The sequence below is a fragment of the Synchiropus splendidus genome, chromosome 3, assembly GCF_027744825.2.
Source record: "Synchiropus splendidus isolate RoL2022-P1 chromosome 3, RoL_Sspl_1.0, whole genome shotgun sequence".
NCBI lineage: Eukaryota > Metazoa > Chordata > Actinopteri > Syngnathiformes > Callionymidae > Synchiropus > Synchiropus splendidus.
The window spans coordinates 16,202,783-16,223,339 of NC_071336.1; the positions used below are offsets into that span (position 1 = coordinate 16,202,783).

Below are 20,557 nucleotides of genomic sequence, written 5' to 3' on the forward strand. Positions count from 1 at the left end.
CCGGTTCTGACGCGGTGTGACATCAGTTCCTGAGTGTCCTGAGTGGAGATTGTTCTGATGTAATTATATTGACTTTCTTTGTTGTTAAAGAGTGTACTGTTATGTTTTCAATATTTGTGGATTGGAACTTTTTTGAAAAGTACACTCTCCCATGTTTTAGTTTACTGAAGTATATGTTACTGTATATACAAACAGGTGAACAATCTGCGCTAAAGTAAGATTTATTCATTTATCCACACACACACTATTGTGTTAAGTGCACTAAAAGTGTGTTTATTGTGAAGTGAGTGGTGTAACTCTGCATTTTGTTCACATATTGTGGCAGGATAGAGGTGAAAATATCAGTAATGTCTCATTGTTTATAGTCACTACCAGTGGCAGATCCCAGAAGGAACATTTCAATTTACAAGCAAATTTCTATTCAAGTGGAACAGACCCTTCCCCGCATGCATACTTCATATTGCAGTGAATTATGAAAATATGTTCATTCAATGAAAGAACTGATCAACTGCTCCCATCCACACCTTGACCTTTCCATCGTGCTGAATAGGACCATGTGTCCTCCACAACGTGAAAAGGAATCGACTGGTAGAGACTAGAACTCAAACACTATATGAACTCACTTGAAATTAGGTTTTGTAACGGTGTGTCACATAATGTTTGTTTCGTTTTGCATGTTTTGAACTGCATAAAGACATAAATAATTCTAATCATTTTACCATAAAACGAATGTCTCACACCCTTCACACACCAAAATGAAGCTTGTTGTGAAAATCTTGAGTCAAGTTAGAAAACACAGAGAGGAAAAATAATGACGTCAACAAGGTCAGTCCCAAAATCCACAGATCTACAGCCCGGCCCCCTCTGTTCTTTGCTTTAGATGAGTCAAAAGCTGTCACAAATAAAACCCCTCAAACTGCACACATGACTACAGCGGCTCCAGAGGTAAGTTGACAGACTTTTTCATGCTCTGTAAAAGTGCATTTTATTGAATCAAACGTGAATTATTTTTTCTTTACTTGTATACCAGTTTGGCAGCTCATTTGTCGCCATGACTTCACAGCAGCCTGGAATAAAACCTGCTTTGTGCACAGATGGATCAGGTGATAAACAATTTAATACATCAGTTTTTTTTTTCTTTGTATTTTATTTCTTTCACTTTTCAAAATGTGTAACCTCTAATGACTGTATTCACGCAATTGTGAAATAGAAAACTGGCATGGATATGGATACTATATAGCAAATAAGATATTTGTTAATTTTATTGATTTATTAAAAATGATTACTATTATTAAAAGGACTTAAGTGGGTCCTGCACCTGTCTCGACTGAACATCACACATCATCAGCGTAAATCTATAGCGAATGTTCATGCTAACTTGCATTCCATGTGATGTCTTGAGAAGCATAGTGAAGAATTTATTGAAAGGTTTGTCACGGTTGACCATGCAGATGCAGGTGACAAAGATAATCTATGGATTCACGCTGATGATCTCAGTTTTGTATTCAGGCATGGTGTGTCAATCTTCTCTCGCAGCATCATGTAGGTCACACAAGAGGAGAACAGACGTTTACGACCGACACCTGAGGGCTCATGAATCATCAAGTGGTTATAAACCCCGACACTTCCGTCTCCCGGGGGTCGTAAATCTTTATAGGGTCATAAATGTTGACGGATAGTATATTTAACATCTCTCTAATGTCACTATGACTCCATGATTATCTAACTTGTCTCTGACGCCGCTGACACAACAGAACCAGCGAGAACACGCCAGAGGTTTGTGAAACCTGGTCAAACTACTGACGGAGTGTAAACGGCTGTTCACCCATTCACTTGAGCAAAGCATCGTTTTACACCTGCGAAGCGCCAAACTAACCAAACCCCAGAAGAAGCGGATGACGCTCATCACAGCATCAGCTACAGGATGAGTGGCAATGATTGAAGAAACAGGCTCGACAACAATTTAAGTCCTAGTACGGCCCTACACATCTCTGTCAGGTATCATGTGACATATACCACGGGACTTGGGAATAACAGAGGAAACAAATATGAGGATGGTATAAGATGGACAGTCTGTCTGGGAAAATAAAATCACTGTAACAGGGGCAGAGTTTAACTGAAGTGTTCTCCAGGCTGCTCTGTTTTAAGCTCTCAGTAATATACAGTGCGATGTAATGCTGCCTATGGTGCTTGTAGTGTATCCAGTATGTCGACGGATTAGATGAGATTGAAGTAAAACGACCAACCCACAAGCATCATCAACGGACGCCCCTCTTTTGGCATACGTTTATTGTGGTTTTCCAAATCTATTTAGTTTTTTTGTATGTGACTTTTGTCTTTGTGGTTGCAATTTCAGGGCTGCTTTTAGTCCTCTTAAATTCAGTACTTCAAAACCATGTTGATATTGATATTTGTGTCATTGTGATGTTTTCTTTGCTTCAGATAAGGCAAGCCTCAAACCAAGAGCTCCAAACCAGGCAGTCGAAGCTGAAGGCCCAGATGGAGGTTGGGGCTGGGTGATGGTCGTCGCACTCTTTATAAACAACAGCCTGGTTTTCGGAGTGTTGCGTGGTTTAGGAATCTTCTTCATCGAATTTGAACACTATTTCGATGCAAGTACTCAGTCCGTTTCCTGGATCTCATCAACAGCCATCGCATTCCAGCATTTCATCAGTGAAGTATTTTCTTCTACTAGTGCATGTGTTGTTTCATGGTTGTATCTGCCTGGTCAAAAGGAGGCAAATACTTTGCCCAAAATATTAAATGGCTTTATCCCCAACTGAGCATGCTGAGAACTTCCCATGGCCCAGGACCATGAGTTGCCTGAAGAGTGACAGATGCCTCGCTACTCCTACACCAACAAAGCCCTTCAGAATTCCTTAGAAAGAGTAATGCCAACGGTAGTGTTGGAGAAGCCTGGGACAAACAGACCAATGTTTACTTTCTGACTACCAGGCTCCAACGATTCTGCCGACACAAAAATAATTGATGGGGCTGTAACTGTATTGCCCACTGGTTTGCGAAATCTTCGGCTCTTTTTTTGTTCCCTCTGGCATTGGCATGGTATTGACACACGTATCCACTCTTTTTTCAGGTCTTCCAGCTTCAGCACTGGCTAAAGCGTATGACCCTCGAATTGTGGTGATGACAGGAGGATTCCTGGCCGGATTTGGTTTCATACTCGCCTCACAGGCGACCTGCTTTGTTCATCTTTTCATCAGTTTGGGTGTCGTTTCAGGTGAAGTCTCTATTCATCTATGAATGGTTCTGGAAAAACTCTTCCATCTGCAGCTTCTCCACTCTGTCTACTGCCATCCTAACGGTCAGTGTGTCCGACAGGGTTTGGCTGGGGTCTCACCTTCTCGCCGTTGTTGGGCATCGTCCTGGCAAGCTTCACTCGACGGCGTAATCTGGCAGTAGGAGTGGCCATGATGAGCATTGGCCTGTCCTCTCTGGTTTTAAACCCATTTTTCCAGCTGCTTGTGGATATCTATACTTGGCGAGGATCACTTCTCATAATTGGGGCGATGTGTCTTAATATTGTGCCCTGTGGGGCGCTGGTCCGCCGACCAGTCAACATGGACGAACCTGAGAAGGTGAGAAATGATCAGCTGTTGTTTCAGATGGGTTTGGTTTCACTGTTTATCACGTACACAGCTGGAGTCACAATTATGGTTTGAGGAGAGATGGCCAGTACATTGGTAGGAAGATGTTGAGGTCAGAACTGTCAGGCAGAAGGTGGAGAGGAAGACCAAAGAGGAGATTTAAGGAGGTGGTGAAGGAGGACCTGAGGTTTGTAGGTTTTGGGAGAAGAGGAAGCAGAGGACAGGGTGAGATGGAGGAGGATGATCCACTGTGGCCAGCCCTGAAGGGAGAAGCCGAAAGGAAAAGAAGATGAAGAAGCGAGAGCCACAATGCTGCCACAATATAGGGAAAGTGATATTAGGCTTCGTCTCTGACCTTTAAGGGATTGTTTTCTCTGAGGGAATTAGAGAATACCGTATGACTGGCTTTACCACCTCTCTTTTCTCTGCCTTGCAGGAGGACACCAAGGATGCGTCGTTCACCATCTTGCTGCGCAGAGTTCTGTCAAACCTGGAGATCACTCTTTTCCTAACAAGACCCTACCTGACCTTCGCACTGGCCAGCATCTTGATTACAGTCGGCTACTATGTCCCTCTACTGCACCTGGTGCCTCACCTCCAGCAGTCTGGGTTCACCGACTTCCAGGCTGCCTTTGCTATGTCAGCAGTCTGCGGAAGCGATGTTGTCGGTCGACTGGTGTCGGGCTGGTTCTCCGACCTGAAGCGCTTTCGCCTGATCCATTTGTTCTTTTTCTGGGGAGTTCTGTACGGAGGTCTGATGGTGGGGTTCCCCCTGACCACCACCTTTGGAAGCTACCCGGCAGTCATCGGGTTGAGCATCGTCTATGGCTTCACAGCGGCGGCGGCGGACTCCTTACTGTTAGTCTGTGTCTCACACATTGTCAGTGAGAAGCAGATCTTGGGAGCAGTGGGACTTCTTGAGTGTATGGTGGGCATCGGAGGACTTCTGGGCTCACCGATCGCAGGTATGACCACACTAACTCATTAGGAATGAGGACGTTACAGAACAATTTACTTTACTACTTCAAGTTTAACAAATGCTGTGTGAAATTATATTCTTTAATATGAAGTAGTTTCCCTCTAATAACTGAAGCCTACTTTAAGTCTTCTTCTTTTCTCCCCTTCCCTTGGCCTTCCTCTCCACCTTCTGCCTGGCAGTTGCAACCTCAACATCTTCCTGCCATTGTACGCACTATCTCTCCTCTGTACCTGCCCAAACCATCTCAATCTAGCTTCTCTGACTTTGTCTCCTCAACACCTGAGCACATGTCCTGTCCCTCTGATCTACTGCTCCCTGATCCTATCCATCCTGCTCACTCCCAGAGAGAACCTCAGCATCTTCATCTCTGCTACCTCCAGCTCTGCCTCCTGTCTTTTCCTCAGTGCCACTGTTTCCAAACCATACAACATTGCTGGAACTTAAAAAAGCATGAATTGCCATCCTTCACCACTGACTCACAACACAATATAGTGTGTCAAGCAAATTCCCTTTCACCTATGTCAAGATATAAGAGTTTTCCAGATCAGTTTGTGATGTTTACACTCCTGCATGACGAGGCTCCTACACGTTGTGTAAAGGAAGTCAGACTGCAGCTTCTGTGTCTTGAAGTCTGACACGTGTGACTTTCGAGGCTTTAAAAAACAAACACAACTGTGCTCACATTTACGTTTCGTAACATCTTAAACTTCTCACGTTTTATGCCTGCACAAACATATCACATGCAAACAGTGTGTAGTTCTGCTGTACTTCTTTTTAACGTAAATATCACCAAAAATGGACTCCGTGCTCTCTAACTCATTTGTTTATGTTTTTTTTTATCTATTTGTTTTTGGTGATAAAACAAAAAGTCAGGAACAACTGAAAAGTATGTGAGGGTAGTGCAGAACATGGATCATTGAGACAGTGACGACTGACTGACAAGGTTTGGGAGCAGTGTCCATGGACGATGGTTACGGATGGTCAATTGATTTGGAGTGATATGTAGAGATGTGGTGCAATGAACTGGAACCAAAGTTTGTGGAAGCAAGCCAGAAGTGAGAAGGATGAGTTGAGATGAAATATTTGGGATCAGACATCCAGAGTGATGGACAGAGATCAATGGAGGTGAAGAGGAGAATGCAGGCAGGGTGGAACTGATGAAGACAAATGCAGCTAGAGAGACCTGCCATGATGCATGGTTAGAGTCAGTAGGTCTGACACAGAGACAAGAAGCAGAGCAAGACGTGTCACAGTTGAAGATGCCCTGGTGTCCAACCAGCTGTCTCTTGTCAAAGACAGCTCGTGGAGAGGAGACAGGGAATATGTCGGACTCCAGTTGAAAGCAGAAGATAGACAACCACTGAAGGCCATGGATGTGATGAAGGAGTAGGTGAAGAGTTCAGGTGTGAGTGGGGAGATGATCAAGATATGTTCCGGTGGTGCAGGCTGACTTATCATCACAACCCTTGATTGGAAATCACAACTTTACTTGTGAACATTTGCATATATGGCTGGAGTAGCAGGGGACAGGGAAGTTCGGGGATTCCACACCGTTAAATTCAAAGATCAGCAGCAAGATATATGTAAATGTGACGGGTGTGGTGTTTCATGCCCCTGCCTCTGCCTCATTTCCAGGGCTGCTCAAGGACAGCACGGAAGACTACACAGTCTCATTCATCGTGTCAGGAGCCTTCACCCATCTAGGCATTCTGACCATCACCACACTTCCTCACTTCTTCTCCTGCTCTGACCCTACTCCTATGAAAGAACTGGCCAATGAGGACGACGGGGAAGACCTTCATACAGTGAAAGACGAGCACAAACATTAGACCGCCTCAATAAAGGAGCCAACGTTGGGGTAGAATTTGGGCAGAACGTTTTGACTGACCACTGACACTGATGAATATATCTTTAACTTAAGTAATTGTAATGAACACTGTGCAAGAACTGATTCAAAGCTTTACACAAAAATATGCACAGGGTTCAGCAAACTATGACACATTTATGATATGTACACGTTCTCTGATGTATCTTTAAATATTGGCTGTGCGTAGCGCGTGTTTATGTATAAATATGTTTTTGCACAGGTGGAAACACTGTACTATACACAATCGCACACTTGTATGTAAACATCCATGACGACACGATTGTGTATGTGGATCCTGTTGTTTATATTAAAACTACCGGAAAGATCACTTCTGAAAGTATTTATTTTTAGCAAAAGACAAGCAGATGAAAAAAACAACATTTGCATCAGAGGCAGGAGCACGAGCCTCACACCACTGTCGTGATATAAACGTGATATATGGGCACAATGTTCCGTACGGACATCATTACATTTCAAAATTATATCTCCACCTCAGTGAACAGGTCACAGGTAAACGTGTGTCCAATCTTTTTGGGCACTCGCAACAACAAACACTAAAAATGAGGGTCTGCGCTGCGGCGCTTGAGCTTCTCCGGGTTGTTGGATGCCATGTGTGAAAAGTCTCTGAAGATGTCCTGGTAGGTTTCATCGCCTGTGAAAGAGAGAGAAGTCACAGCATCAGAGGGGAGACTCTCAATTCACAGGTAAGGTTGAGCCACACATGCACTTCGGCTCTGAATCAAAATGACTATGTTCAAACTGAAACATATTCATTCAAGTCTATTCTAACAGTTTAATAAAGAGCATACTGAGGCGGTGCTTGAACGCACATTACCTCGTTGCACTAGGGATTATCCTGCCGCTCTGTGGTTGAAAGGTGCTATTGCAAGTCACTCATCCTCGGCAAGCTCAACTTTACTATTCAAAAGTGCGAGTACAAAAGAGTGTAGTAAGACGGCATTACTGTGTCTCAAACCTATTTCCTAAAAGCACTGACCACAGTTGACACGCTTAAATGTGACTCATCCTTAATCTGAGTCAGTTCATCTTCTGCCTGTGTGAAAACAACCGTTAAATATGAGCTTTGAGGGGAGCACATGAGGAAGAAATTATGAATCATGGAAATGAAAAACGCTGATTCAGATCAAGATGACTGGCCTCTTAACAGTATTCGGTTTGAAAATGAGACGTAAATATCAAACGCAGTGAAATTGAGAAGACCCTCACTGAGCAGTGACAGCAGAAAGCATGCACAATATTAAACACACACAAGAGCCTTTTACCTCATACGTGACATGGGTGGCACACTGCACAAGCACTTCAGACCAGAAGGACATCTCAGTGGACACAAAGGCACAGTGCACACAAAGACACACAATCATTAAGCAAAGTCAAGTACCGGCCAGCAGTGTTTCGGTGTCAAGCAAACGCAAGCGTCACATTTACAATGTTGTCTGGCTTTTTGGTGAGAACAGTTAGGTCACTTATCGGGTAAAAACCAAAGGGAGACATTCTATTGTCCCTTCAAAACGACACAAAATGACGGCACAATCAAGACAAATATTTGCATAAATATCCAGAAATTATGTAACAGAACATCACTATTCACAGAATAGTTGGGATTGTGAAGATTCAGCTTATGTAACTGAAAAGATGAACATGCACAAAAAGGCCAGTGCAAATGTGTAAAAAGACACAATGTATCACCCTGTAAAAACAGCACTGGGCTTCTTTTATAAATAGTTATAAAATAGATCCACCCACTGGCTGCTCTCTGTCTTGTGAAATAGTATTTTGGCGATGTGTGGGTTTCAGAGAGCGGCAGTCTTGAATGAAAGTGCAGTTTCAACTGGAGGCTCTTTTTAGAATGTTTAGTGTTCAGCCACTATGGATCTGTTGGTTTTTCTCCTGAGTCAGGACTTTTGGGTTCAAGCTTTCAACAGAAGTAAACTCTGCTAATCGTGGTGCCCTCCATGAGCCCAGCCACTTATGTGGTTTTTTAGAGCCTGTAGGCTCTTCCTTGTTCCCCCAGATCCCTGCTGGCGCCCCGAGTGACCTGGTTGGCCGAACGCGCCGTCCATCTCCCGCATCTCCTTGTTCATTTTGGCAATCCGCAGTCTGCAAAGAAAAAAAACCACACGACTTTCATGCCTCATCTCCAACATGTTTGGGTTTTGAGGACATACAAGGTAACAATGTCAGCGTTGGCGTTGTCCACAGCGATGGTTATGGGGTCCTTCTGGTTCTTGTCTTTGGCGTTGTAGTCTGCGCCTCGTTTCAGGAAGAGACACACCAGCCTGGGAAGGACAGTCATCATGAAACCCCAAGTACAAAAATACTTACATGTAAAATAAAGTGTTGCAATGGCTAGCACTGCTGCAAGACGGTTCAGGGTTGGAATCCAGCTCTGGACCTTTCTGTGTGGAGTTTGCATGTTCTCCCTGAGACTGTGTGGGTTTTCTTTGGATACTCTGATTTCCTCCCACAGTCCAAAGACATGATCACTAGGTTAATTGGACATCTAAAATTGCCCCTAGGTGTGTGTGTGTGTGTGTGTGTGTGTGTGTGTGTGTGTGTGTGTGTGTGTGTGCGGAACATAAACTGATACAGGCCCCATATTAGGGTCACCAAGACTAAAGTCTGTCCATGGCTCAGGCTCCTCTAGCGGTGCTCGAGCACCAGCCATATTCCCTCTTCTTCCTAGCATAATTCCATACATTCTTCATTCTTGAGGGAACAAAAGCTAATCTGCCATTATTTCCATGCCAGACATTTAAAAGTCTTAAACCGGACGTGAAAGGGCAACCTCTTGTTTCATGGCACCAGGTGTTAACCATGGGGCCACTGTCAAGCCACATGCAGGTGAGCACAGAGATGAACATCTGTGCCTGTGGGAGGGCACATGTGGATGGAACTGTCATGAATATGGTTCAGCGTTGCTGAGCCTCAAGTGCTGCCGTGTTGAGTCGAATGATGTTCGGAATTGTCGCTACAGTTTTCCAGGTAAGGGCCACTGGCTGCAGCGATAAAAAATATCCACTTGTGTTGATTCCTTTTTTAACCTAGTTGGACAGAAAGAAGGGGTGGCAGTTTTACAGGGGGGATGATTTTGATCCCTTTTCTTTTTCTAAGTGGGGTGCCATCCCCGACAACCTTCCTCAAGGCGGTGCACCCGCTGTGCCCTTTGGTTCCTGGACCACAGCTTTTGGTTTGGTTTCTTCTTCAGTGTGGAGTCATTTGACTGATAACTCGACCTGTGGTCATACTCTACACACTTTATACATATACAGTATATTTACCTTCACACAACGCAACTTTCATTTAACTGAAATTAATACATATAGAACTATATTTCCTCAACAAGGTTGAACAACAGAATAAAAACATAAGTAATTTTCATCAGATCAACATTTGTTACCCTGTGTGCCCCAAAATAGTGGCATGATGAAGTGGGCCTCTCCCGTTGCCATCCACCTGGTTGATGTTGGCACCGTTCTGCAGCAGGAACTCACAGGCAGCCAAAGCATTCTGGTATATGATGAGACAATGTGAAAATTCAGCAACAGAACAGCTCATAAACTCATTTCTAGGCAGATATCAAATCTGGAAAATGGACACCCACATGACTTCAACCCTTCCGTCTGACTGGACATAGAACAAATGACGGCTACAACAAACCAGACTGGCTGTAACCGAAAGAATTTGACCGTCCACCCATCCAAGCCGACTTTAGTTGTTCTGAAGAATGTATAGTTATATGAAGATTGGAGCTGCATATAACACAATCCCTCACCGCAGACACGGCCTGTATGAGTGGCGTGGTGGACTCCTTGGACACATTGACCCAGTTGACGTCGGCTCCGTGGGCCAGAGCGTCGGCCATGATAGGGAAGTTCTGCATGGCAGCTGAACGGTAGAGCAGTGCTCCGGGGTGAAGGTCACTGAGATCCTCGTCTTCCTGGTGACAGTCTGCGAGGACACATTAATGTAGATTAATATTGGTTTTGTTACAATAAAAAAGTGCTGCTGATTCACCTTTAATGACACCTGTGTCATTTGCGGAGGTTTCAGTGGGGCTCAGACCTGCACCTGAGAAAAAATGGTTAACATTCACACATACATGGCTTTTGATCAAGGCAAAGTGGTACAAATGTTTGAGATGCTATCGGTAGAGAACGAGAAGAGCTTGCATACCAGTGAGTCGAGGCAAAGTAGCCCGACTTGGTTTTGGTCTCAAAGGAGGTTTTTGCCCGTTCTGATCCTGCGAGGGTGCTCGGGTCCTGCGAGCACTGGAACGCCTCAGCGGAGGGTTCCTGCTGGTCTGTGGCAGCTTTTGGATGAACTTCTTCTCCACATACTTTGACCTGATCCAGCATTCTTTGTCTCCTCTACAACAAGAAAGACAGCAGAGTTCAGATTAAAGTAACGTGAAGCTAAAGAATTCCAAATATGGAAGCCTATCTGTGTGCTGTTGTCCTTTGTGTTCATTTTAATTCTGTGTATATGCACCGTAAAGCCATGAAATACTTCACATTTTTTAAACATCAGCGCATTACCATCCATATGGTGATTTTTACCTCTGAGAATAGGCCTCGATTGATTTTATATATTATTTAATGTTTTTATTTATTCACAGTTCCTGTCGATAATGTGACACCCTGAACTTGTTTCTCAGCAACAACACGGTCCCAGACGGCCGCGTTAAATCTATATTTCAAGTACAACTCCTGGTATTGTTTAAAAACGTGCGTCTTCTTGGAAGTCATAGGCTCTTCACAGCCCTTTCCCCTTCGCAAATAAACAGCTGTTTCCTACACATTTTGCAAAGCTTTGGGTTAAATTTTGAGAGAATCTGGTAATTTTTCAAAATAAAAGATCCTTCAGACACAGATAATACACAAAACGGTAATAATTATTTCTTGTGCGGTTTGGGCACAATCACATAAGCTACAAATAGCAATGAACTACAGTATTTCTAATCCTATAACATTGAGGAAAAAAGAAAAGAAAAAGAAATAGTGGCATTGCACAGCACATTAACGGAGCTCAATCGGTTCTCGGCTGGTACCTCGGACTGGAGGGCTGAGGCTTCTTAATGGTGATCTCATCGATCCGCGCCTCATAGATCTTGTTGATCACTGCGTTTCCTAATTCACGCATCAACTGAAAAATGCAAGATGGAAAATCCTTCTGACTTTCTGACAGAAGAGTCAACGATCATCATCAGCAGCAGCAGCAGCGGTACCTTCACCAGCTCTGGCTCCCAGGAGTCCAGAGTGAGCGATCGCACTTTAGAGAAATGGACCCCGAGACTCCTGAGACAGACAAAGAAAAGACGGTCGGATTTACAGTCAGGTGTGTGTCGTTGTCAGGTGCGTCTACCTGTGTATCCCTGAGCAGACGATACACAGCGTGATGCCGAGGTTGATGGAGGCCCAGTCAGGACCTGGCTCTCCACAGTCACAGCACTGCCTGTTCCCCGGGATGGCCTGAACTTCATCCAGCGCCTTGACTCCTTCATTGTCCTGATCCAACGCTCTTGGACTGTCTGCTGACACTGAGCTGCAGCGCTGCCTCTGTTGACGACACAAACGTCTACTTCCTGAACACCGGCTTGAATCTGGTAAAACTGATCACCCCTTCCTCCCACTGCACCATAAATACTAACACTCCAATGAGAAATAAACTGGTCCCGCAGAAGTGCTGCTTTAAGTCAGTGAAAACGACTTGAAATGATGGATCCACTGCGGTTAGGAACCTCTGACTCTCATAAACCGCATTAGGTGACAGCATAGGTGTATCAGTGTTTCCACTCACTGGGCTGAGCGGATCTTCTCTGCACTCTTGGAAGGCAGACGCAATGCTGTTTTGCACCGCACTGATCCAGGCTTGTTGCTGCCTCTCTGAGTCAGCCTGCAACAGGCAGCACCTACACAAACACACAAACTCATAGTGTGGCTTCATCGCACAGCTGCAAGAAAATGACAGTCACACACTCACTTTGACGGAGACACGACCTCAAAGCAGAATCGTCTCTCGTTTTCAGCGCTGGGTTTGACGGTGCAAAGACGCAAGTCCTCCACCACAACGGTCGGCTGGTCCTGAGAAACAGGGTGAAGCATGCAGATAAAAGAAAAGCAGAGTCGAGAAGGCAGCTCTGTTGTTAGAACGACATTAATACGACAAATCAACAAGTGGAATGAATATTCAACTCAATATAATTGAATTACAAAGTTAGCAGGCTTCAGAAATAGTAAAGAAATGATGATCAAATATCAAGATGTGATTGAGTCTAAGCACCACTGCAACTTCTCCAGGGAGAAGTTGCAGTGCGGAGCTTCACAATCAGACCAAGCATCAAGCGCGTTTAGGACTTTGATGTCAGTTAAACACCTGTGACTTTATTGGTCTGATGGGACAAGCCTTAATAAACAGCTTGGCAGCATGAAGCTCCTTTGCCTGTGAAAATCCATATATCAGCTGCAACGCTGTTTAACCAGAAGGGTTCAGAGTGAAAAAAGTAGGGGCTTATTGTCTGGAAATTACGGTAAAGTAATGTAAGCTTAAATTAAATACGGAAATACATTGGAGATTAAAAAACTTCTTTTTCAAACTAGTTTTTCATTGACACCAAAATAAAAACAATTAAAAAAAAAATCTTCACCTTGAATTTCTTCTGATACATCAGCTGATTTTTCTGAATGGAAAACCAACGTCTGCAACAGAGATTCCTATGATCACTTTACTGTGGCTTCAGAACACAAACACAGCTCTGCACCGAGGCGGACCTGTTCCAGGTCTTGAAGGCGTTGCTGGCTCTCTTGTAGAGATAACCCTCCATGGGGATGCCGTTGGCGGCATCACCGTTGAAATGCATGATGGAGTCGTCGTAAGAAATATCCTGTGATGTTTTGGAAAACCGCGTTATTTAATGAACTACTGTGAATCAAACTTTTCAGGGTGAACTCGTCCAAACCTTCTTCTTTATGGCGGCGTGTTTTTGTTCCATGTCTCTCTTCTCTCGGGCAGAATTCAGGACAAACTGGGTGTGCTGATGAGAAATACATGGACATTTGATAGTTAAGGACAATGATCACTGGAGTTACAGCGAATAGTAAAGTTCGACTATTTTTTCATTCAAAAATAGTTTGGTTTGAGATGAAAAACCGCATGTTAATTTTACTACAAAATCATGTTTCTAGATGTCAACAGTATTTATATGAGATATTTATAGAAACGCATATTTGGCTTCTCTGCAACAGCACTGTAGCCAGCAGATGTGAGTCAACATAGGTTCAGGAAAGAGATGGAATGTAAAGGCAAGCAGGACTATAAATAAAGCATCAGGAAACCGCAGTGTATCCTCATCCGTCCTTACTATTTATTTACCCTGAAGCTGGTTCATGATAAAACATTTTACATGTTCCATCTACTTTGCGCTCCTCTGCTCATAACAAGTTTTATTATTTCCTGCTGGAACAGGAAGTGCGCTCAGCTGGTTTGATGTTGTTGTGTAATAAATTTCCTGTTTCAAATCCTGTATTTGCCAATACTGCTGATGCAAGTTTGACAGGGCATTTCAACTGGGAGAAACACACACACACGTATGCATGCACACCCGCACCCATCCAGTCACACACACACACACACACACATACGCATACATTTCTATTTCTATCTTTGTGGGGACCACTCATTGCCATAATGTTTTCCCCAGTCTCATGTTTAACCAGGATTAATTCAGGCTTGGATTTGCATAAGAACGACATAAGGTCCTCAAAAGACACTTGTATCTTTATCCTTGTGGGGACATTGTGAGGTTTCTCATTGACACTGTGCTTTCCCCAGCCTCTCATTCTAAACCTAACCATCCAAAACAAATGGCTAACCTTAACCAGGACTCAAACTTACACAATTATAATGACCCAGTTATTCTCAAGTCTTCACCCTGAAATTGAGGCTTAACCTTGTGGGGTCCAGCCAAATGTCCCCACAAAGTCATGCTGTCCTTACAAGGATAGTGTGTCCCCACAAAGTAGGATAAACAAGCCCGCACACGCACACACTGGCAAGCATACACACTCATGCCAAGTATTTCCTGTTATTGCTTACATATCTTGTCATGTGACACTTCAGGAAGATGGCAGGACAGAATCAAGACTAGAGACGTGAGTTTGGATGTAAACGATGCCTTGGCAACATAAAAATCTCCAAACAGTATCAATCACACTGAGCTTGACTGAGATCTTCACATGAAGTTGACTGATCTAAAAGTCAGCACCAAAACAGTTACCTCATCATATAAATTTCTTCGGTATTCCTCCAGCTCTGACAAGGACTCGTGGCCGTGTTGGAAAAGTTGAGCCTGAGCGTCCAGCAGTGACAACATCTAACAGGAAGACATCAGTGTTGAGACATTTTAAAAACATCTACGATCATCTGCTTAAATAGACAACCCTGGATAAATGTGATACTGTAATGTACTGCTGAGTAGTGATGTGCGGATCAATCCTGAAATATCGATACCTCCGATACCGGATCTTGATTCTCTAAAATCGAGTCTCAAACCAAAATATCGATACTTTCGATACTTAAGTATTTTGAGGTAATGTATATTCTTGACAGGAACACGAAGAAAAGTAACTAAACTATTGAGATCCTGTCTAGACAAGTAGTTGGTGGGAACTACTTTTCTTCCGCCCGTTATGTATAGGCAGGCAGGCAGGCTATATCCAGGTAAAGTACAGTAATAAATAATAATAAAAAAATAATAATATAATCAATAATAATAAAAACAAAGTAACAGTATGTGTATCGCTGAAATAATCTCACCCATCCTCACTTTAGCCTAGATTAAATCATGTAAGGATTCCATGGTAGTTCACCATTTAAAGTATGTCTTTTAAATTATACAGTCCAATGACAATAAACAGCTTTGGTGAAAACTGTACGAGAAAAGATTCATAAAACACAAGTTTATCTACCAAATATTGTATGATTTTCAATTAAACTTAAACTATTAAATTAATATATATATATAACTTACTAACTAATGTATATTGATTTAACAGTGCAATTACAATGGCATTATTTGTTTAAATATTTTAATAGCAATTTCAGTTTTGAGTTGCCAGTATAATAATTGTTTGTAGATAGTTGAACCTAATATCGTATCTGTATCGGTAATACCACCCTGAATATTACTCAGAATCGGATCGAAAGGAAATCCGTGGGATCGAACATCACTACTGCTGAGCAATCTTCAAGGGCTCAGCCAATAAAAACAGCACAAACCTCACGGCCACTGAGGTTTAAAAAGCCGGTCGGAACTGTTAATGCTCAATTAACAATCACCAATTCTTGCCCTTCTAAACATGTCTAAATAGTTAGCTCCAATGTTTGGAGAGAAAACACGTGTTTCCCTCACAGGCTTGTCAGCCTACGTCGTCTCAAAGAAGGGGCAGAATTACACGACCGCTGTCAGCCATTCAACAGAGTCGGAGCTTTGTCTCTAACTTTTCCTTCAAGGTCCTCCACCCTTCACACCGTCTTTATTGTTGAGTTGACAGTGTTGTGGATGGACACAGCCACTGATGACAGGCAACATGGGCAACAAGTCAGGATGTGCAGTTTGGCTGTAGGGGTCCATGGGCCGCTCAATAGTCAGACCTGGGAATAGCAGGTCTCCAGTACCACAAAGGAATAGTGGGTGTCACTGAAACAGCTACTAGACTAGATCGGATTGTAACACCAGAGGGTCTCTTCAATGTGCGCAGAAAAGCATACTACTATTGGCAGGCGTAAGAAACGTAGTACTACTTGAGTCGGATGTTCAGTATATCTGATTGATAATTTCCTGTCAAGCAATGTAGAGGTTGGTGAGCATCGCTAAAAACAGAAACAGTGTGTAGGGATTTCAAGCATTTTGAGGACTAGAGAAGATCTCTAAATAGGTCAACGTTGTGAACTCACTGCCATCAGAATGTCAGTCTTCTTCTTGGCCTCAATGACATTTATCTGGAAGAAAAGAACGCCGTGGTTAGAAAGGCTGTTAGTGTTTCCATAAAAAAAAAAAAAAAAAAAAAAGCACAACTCGAAGTCCTTCAACCACAACCACAACTCTGGAAAGAAAAAACACATTTATCTAAGAAGCTGCCGAGGACAAAACTATAATTAGGAATCTGATGAATCCTCTGGATGTTCCGATGACATCAATTTTATTTTGATATTCTGACTTCATTCTTACGGAGTGATACAGTTGTCGAGATTGCATACACTCTGTTTATACTGTCAAGAAGATTCCGGTGTCAGCCACAAGAAAAACAGAAGTCCAAAAGTCAGTAAGCTGGTGACAAGAAAAACAACATCAAATGAAACTGCAGGCCCCTTAGTTAGGTCAATAATTTATACCACACAACTCACATGACAGCAAGTTTGCCGACTCAAATTCAAGGCCATCACTGCACAGATAAACGTGTACAATGCCTATTCTTCATGTTGGAAAGTAAGGCACTACCATCACACATGATACAAGTAGCATAAATGCACTGAAAGAGTCGGAGCTCTAGAAATACTTTACTTGCTGTTCATCACTGCATCTTCAATCAGTTTGAGAGTCTAGGTCCCTATAATTACTGTACTTTAGACATAAAAATACTACAAAATACTACAGACAATGCTTAATATAGTATGCTGACATTTGGTCTTCCACAGGGACACAGGGACATTATATAATATAGCAGATTGGTCAATAGGTCAAACGAGCATTGTGAACATGAGTATTTATTTTTTGTAGTTTATGCTGAGTTTTCAAGTGCAAAAGTTCGTTCCCACCTCCAGGACATAGTCCAGCGCACTGGAGCGGAATGATTTCCGAGCGTTTAGCAGAGCGCTGCTGGCCTCCTCTACTTCATGCGGTTTGTTCCGCGGCGCCTGAGCATTTTTGGCCAGCGCCCCCTCCAGACACTCACTGCTGCGCTCAAATTCCTTCCGCACATCTTTGAATCGACGCACATCTCTGGAGAAGTGCAAAAGGGGATAAGAATGTCGGAATACAAATCATCTTCTCAGTCTGAATTCATTTGTAGTGGAAATGTTACATAGAAATTCCAAAGCACTCAGGCGGAGACTCTCGCAAAAGCTTATAGTCCCTTAAAATGCGTGGGTCACAAGTCCAGAGGGAAATAATTTCAATTATGTAATTACTAACTAACTACCAAGAAGTTAAAAGTTGAACAATCGAGAGAAAAACTTTGTGGATCTTAGTTTATATTAGATTAGTAATGACACAAAAAACAAATTCAACGGATGTGTAAGAGATCTAAACCTAATCCATGCACTTAGCATACTGAACAAATAGCTTCTCAAATCACGATGAATTCGTCATGTCGTGAAATTTTAATTTAACATCATAAACAGAACTGTTAACCCTCTGTGAATTACCTTCTGTGGAGTGACTTTAACTTTGAAATATCAGAGTTACCTTTCACATAGAAGGTAACGTGCTACACTTCCTGTTCTCTTCCTGGTTTCCTTTTGCTGAATCAGGGTTGGCCTCATTGAGCTACTTTCATCAGTGTTTTGTACATTTGCATCTCAGTAGTTTGCCATACTGTGAGTCCAAGCAGTGACACTGACGCTCTGAACTCTGTTAAACAGTGAAGAGTGAGTACAGAGAATTAGCTTGTTTCTTCTTCAGCTAGCTTAACTGAGCAGCTTAGGTTACGAACACAGAATTAGCAGTCACTCATTGTTTGGATTCAAATGTGGATGTTGACCACCAACATCTTCTGAATATTATTTAGTGTTATCATGGATTATCAGCTAAACATATATATTTTATAAACAATAATAATAATAATAATGGGATTTATACATGAACTGTGGCACATATTTTATACCTTTTACATTTATTTGAATTCAAAAGACATTTACTTACCTACCGATTGAGTAGCTTTGCATTGAAATATAATTTTGGAATTTAAAGTGTAGTTAAAGTTTATATAATAATTGGCTCACTAACCTTTCCAGTTTTAACCAATTAAAAATATCACTGACCGAGCATGTAGCTTAAAAAAACTTGTTTGTGAAGTTCTCTGCGGTTATTTGACGTGTGTTCTATAAATTAAAGTAAATTACTCAAAATGGATGAACATTGTTCTTTTTAACACTTCAGTATTAAAGTGATATTCTATCTTGGTAACACTGTAAACACTCCTTTAAACATTTTCATGATTCCTTGTGAATAACATTACTAATTCAATTGTAGTTTATTAAAGTATGTTTCATGATCATGTGCGACATTATTTGTGTATTTCATTACCTACACCAATATTGATATTTCTCATTTATTTGTAGCTACACAGTTTGATATCATCACGTTGTCATTGTCATGTCATTGTTGAGCTATGAAGAGCACAACACAAACATAGTCACATCACTCACTCTTTGACAAAGTTCTGTATCTTGCTCTTGACCGTCTTCTGTGTCACATCGATCACCTCCTAAAACACAAGTGAGAGCCTCATTTGAAAGTGATGATGTCACGCCAGAAACTCAATTTCTTGCTCACTTACAGCTTGTGCTTCCAAAATGAGAGTCAGTTTGTGGGAAAATTTCCCCAAACAATCCTGAAGAAAACAAACAGTCGGTTAGTTGCTGCAGTTCTTTACATCTCATCGATGTTGGACTATTAGATTGAGCGTTTGCAGTGCCTGTCTCTCCATTTATGCCCAGCAGCAGACCAGTGAACAGTCCAGGGTGTCCCTCCCTAATCGCCCCACCTAGCTGGGAAAGCCGAGCCACTCCACCACAAATGCTCCTCTCCACTAACTTGCTGCCAGTTGGGAGTGTTGTAGTTTTCTGCCATTGAACCCACCCATTTATCTGAGAGGCAGATGCCACTGCATGTCAAACATTATCACAGACTGTATCTGGAGAGAAAAATGTTGAACATTTTTAAACAGACGACTGCAAAAGTAAACAGCACACATTTTTAGAAGTCCACTCACACATTCTGCCATTAGAGAGGGGAGCAAGTGTATAAATAGATGAAACGTTGCTTCTCACCGCCATCATAGTGTCCCCTGAGCAGTGATGGCCCAGATCCCTGAGGCCACCGGCAAAGTTCCTGCTGGCCTGGCAGTAGACACGTCCGGCATCCAACATGGCCTGGCATTGTTTCACAAGCTGATGAGCACAAAACATTTTCCGTAAAAACCCACATGGTTCATTGAGCGGAGTAAAATGTCCCACACGGATGCCTCTGAAAGTAACTCAAATATTGCTTTCTGCCCTTCAATCTATATACATATGTTTTTTTTTTCTTAAATTTACTGCCTGCTGTTGAATATAAATTCCTCTCAGAAATGCCAAGCATTACCAGTTTCTTAGTTGAAAGTCACTGGAGAAACAAAACACTGGAATGAAAAGTAGTGAGGAATATGAGTTCATAATCTAAATCCTCAGACCAAGACTAAACGCAACAAAACAGTCTTCTTTATTGAGATGTCGTCAGCAATCACGTTACACGTTAAAAAATAGTCTGTATATATAGTCTCTATCCTACACTTGAGAAAACTGTCACGACTTGAGGCACTAAACAGTTAATTCTCTCTTGCAAAACAATTACACCAGTGTGCATGTTTAACCAGAAGAGACATAGTTATTAAAGGTTTTCTTCTTTTTTTCCATGGTGGTTTTAGTTCTCATGACTCTTTGCATCTGTGGCAATGATCCTTTTGCCTTGAAAGGTGCAGTAATACATTACCAGTGTGGTGGAAAACACATGTAGAAACATCATACAGATATTGGCAGTAGAACAACACAGGGGATGTAGCCATCAACTCACCATCCCATTTATCATCAGGTGAAATTCATTTCAGCTCATGCCAGCTGTCACATGACAGTCCTTCGTATGACAAACAAGAGTGAGCTGCCAAGTCAAATCAGATTTATTTCACTTCTCTTCCTCATTCCCTGAAGTATGTGTGAGTGGTCGGGTCAGTTTGCTGCTTTCATTGGCAAATGGAACTGACACAGTGATGAATTTATCATCATGAGCCCAGAAAAATGAATGTGTCTAAATTAAACTATCTCCATATACCT

The 20,557-nt window shown here is 42.4% G+C and overlaps 2 protein-coding genes across 8 annotated transcripts in view; one reads left to right on the forward strand and one right to left on the reverse strand.

Annotated features, from left to right (window-relative positions):
• Window positions 1–6,738, forward strand: LOC128755399 (monocarboxylate transporter 13-like). Of its 3 annotated transcripts, none has more exons than XM_053858800.1 (8): window positions 1–59; window positions 366–945; window positions 1,031–1,103; window positions 2,443–2,673; window positions 3,095–3,238; window positions 3,340–3,596; window positions 4,042–4,570; window positions 6,220–6,738. In XM_053858800.1, exons 2-8 carry the CDS (start codon window positions 925–927, stop codon window positions 6,411–6,413), a joined length of 1,449 nt encoding a protein of 482 aa, XP_053714775.1. In that variant the 5' UTR covers window positions 1–59; window positions 366–924; the 3' UTR covers window positions 6,414–6,738. The 3 variants fall into 3 exon arrangements, with proteins under 3 accessions (XP_053714775.1, XP_053714777.1, XP_053714778.1); XM_053858802.1 differs by having other exon boundaries at window positions 3–59; window positions 881–945; XM_053858803.1 differs by lacking the exons at window positions 1–59; window positions 366–945; window positions 1,031–1,103 and adding an exon at window positions 1,581–1,998.
• The window catches only part of acap1 (ArfGAP with coiled-coil, ankyrin repeat and PH domains 1), a 19,905-nt gene continuing 5,356 nt past the window's right edge, over window positions 6,009–20,557 (reverse strand). The window contains exons 3-23 of one of the 5 annotated variants that reach the window (XM_053858792.1): window positions 19,520–19,639; window positions 19,027–19,080; window positions 18,896–18,954; window positions 17,285–17,468; window positions 16,424–16,468; window positions 14,745–14,840; window positions 13,428–13,502; window positions 13,240–13,352; window positions 13,116–13,167; window positions 12,452–12,552; window positions 12,269–12,380; window positions 11,834–12,027; window positions 11,697–11,766; window positions 11,520–11,614; window positions 10,646–10,839; window positions 10,487–10,540; window positions 10,245–10,420; window positions 9,870–9,979; window positions 8,638–8,748; window positions 8,508–8,569; window positions 6,012–7,103 (exon numbers count right to left, since the gene is read on the reverse strand). In XM_053858792.1, coding sequence (XP_053714767.1) covers window positions 7,006–7,103; window positions 8,508–8,569; window positions 8,638–8,748; window positions 9,870–9,979; window positions 10,245–10,420; window positions 10,487–10,540; window positions 10,646–10,839; window positions 11,520–11,614; window positions 11,697–11,766; window positions 11,834–12,027; window positions 12,269–12,380; window positions 12,452–12,552; window positions 13,116–13,167; window positions 13,240–13,352; window positions 13,428–13,502; window positions 14,745–14,840; window positions 16,424–16,468; window positions 17,285–17,468; window positions 18,896–18,954; window positions 19,027–19,080; window positions 19,520–19,639 — 2,175 coding nt within the window. In that variant the 3' untranslated portion in view covers window positions 6,012–7,005. Of the gene's footprint in view, window positions 7,104–7,734; window positions 8,570–8,637; window positions 8,749–9,869; window positions 9,980–10,244; window positions 10,421–10,486; window positions 10,541–10,645; window positions 10,840–11,519; window positions 11,615–11,696; window positions 11,767–11,833; window positions 12,028–12,268; window positions 12,381–12,451; window positions 12,553–13,115; window positions 13,168–13,239; window positions 13,353–13,427; window positions 13,503–14,744; window positions 14,841–16,423; window positions 16,469–17,284; window positions 17,469–17,933; window positions 18,099–18,389; window positions 18,540–18,895; window positions 18,955–19,026; window positions 19,081–19,519; window positions 19,640–20,557 lie in introns of those variants that run through there. The other 4 variants (XR_008414114.1, XR_008414116.1, XR_008414115.1 and 1 more) reach the window with 4 other exon arrangements.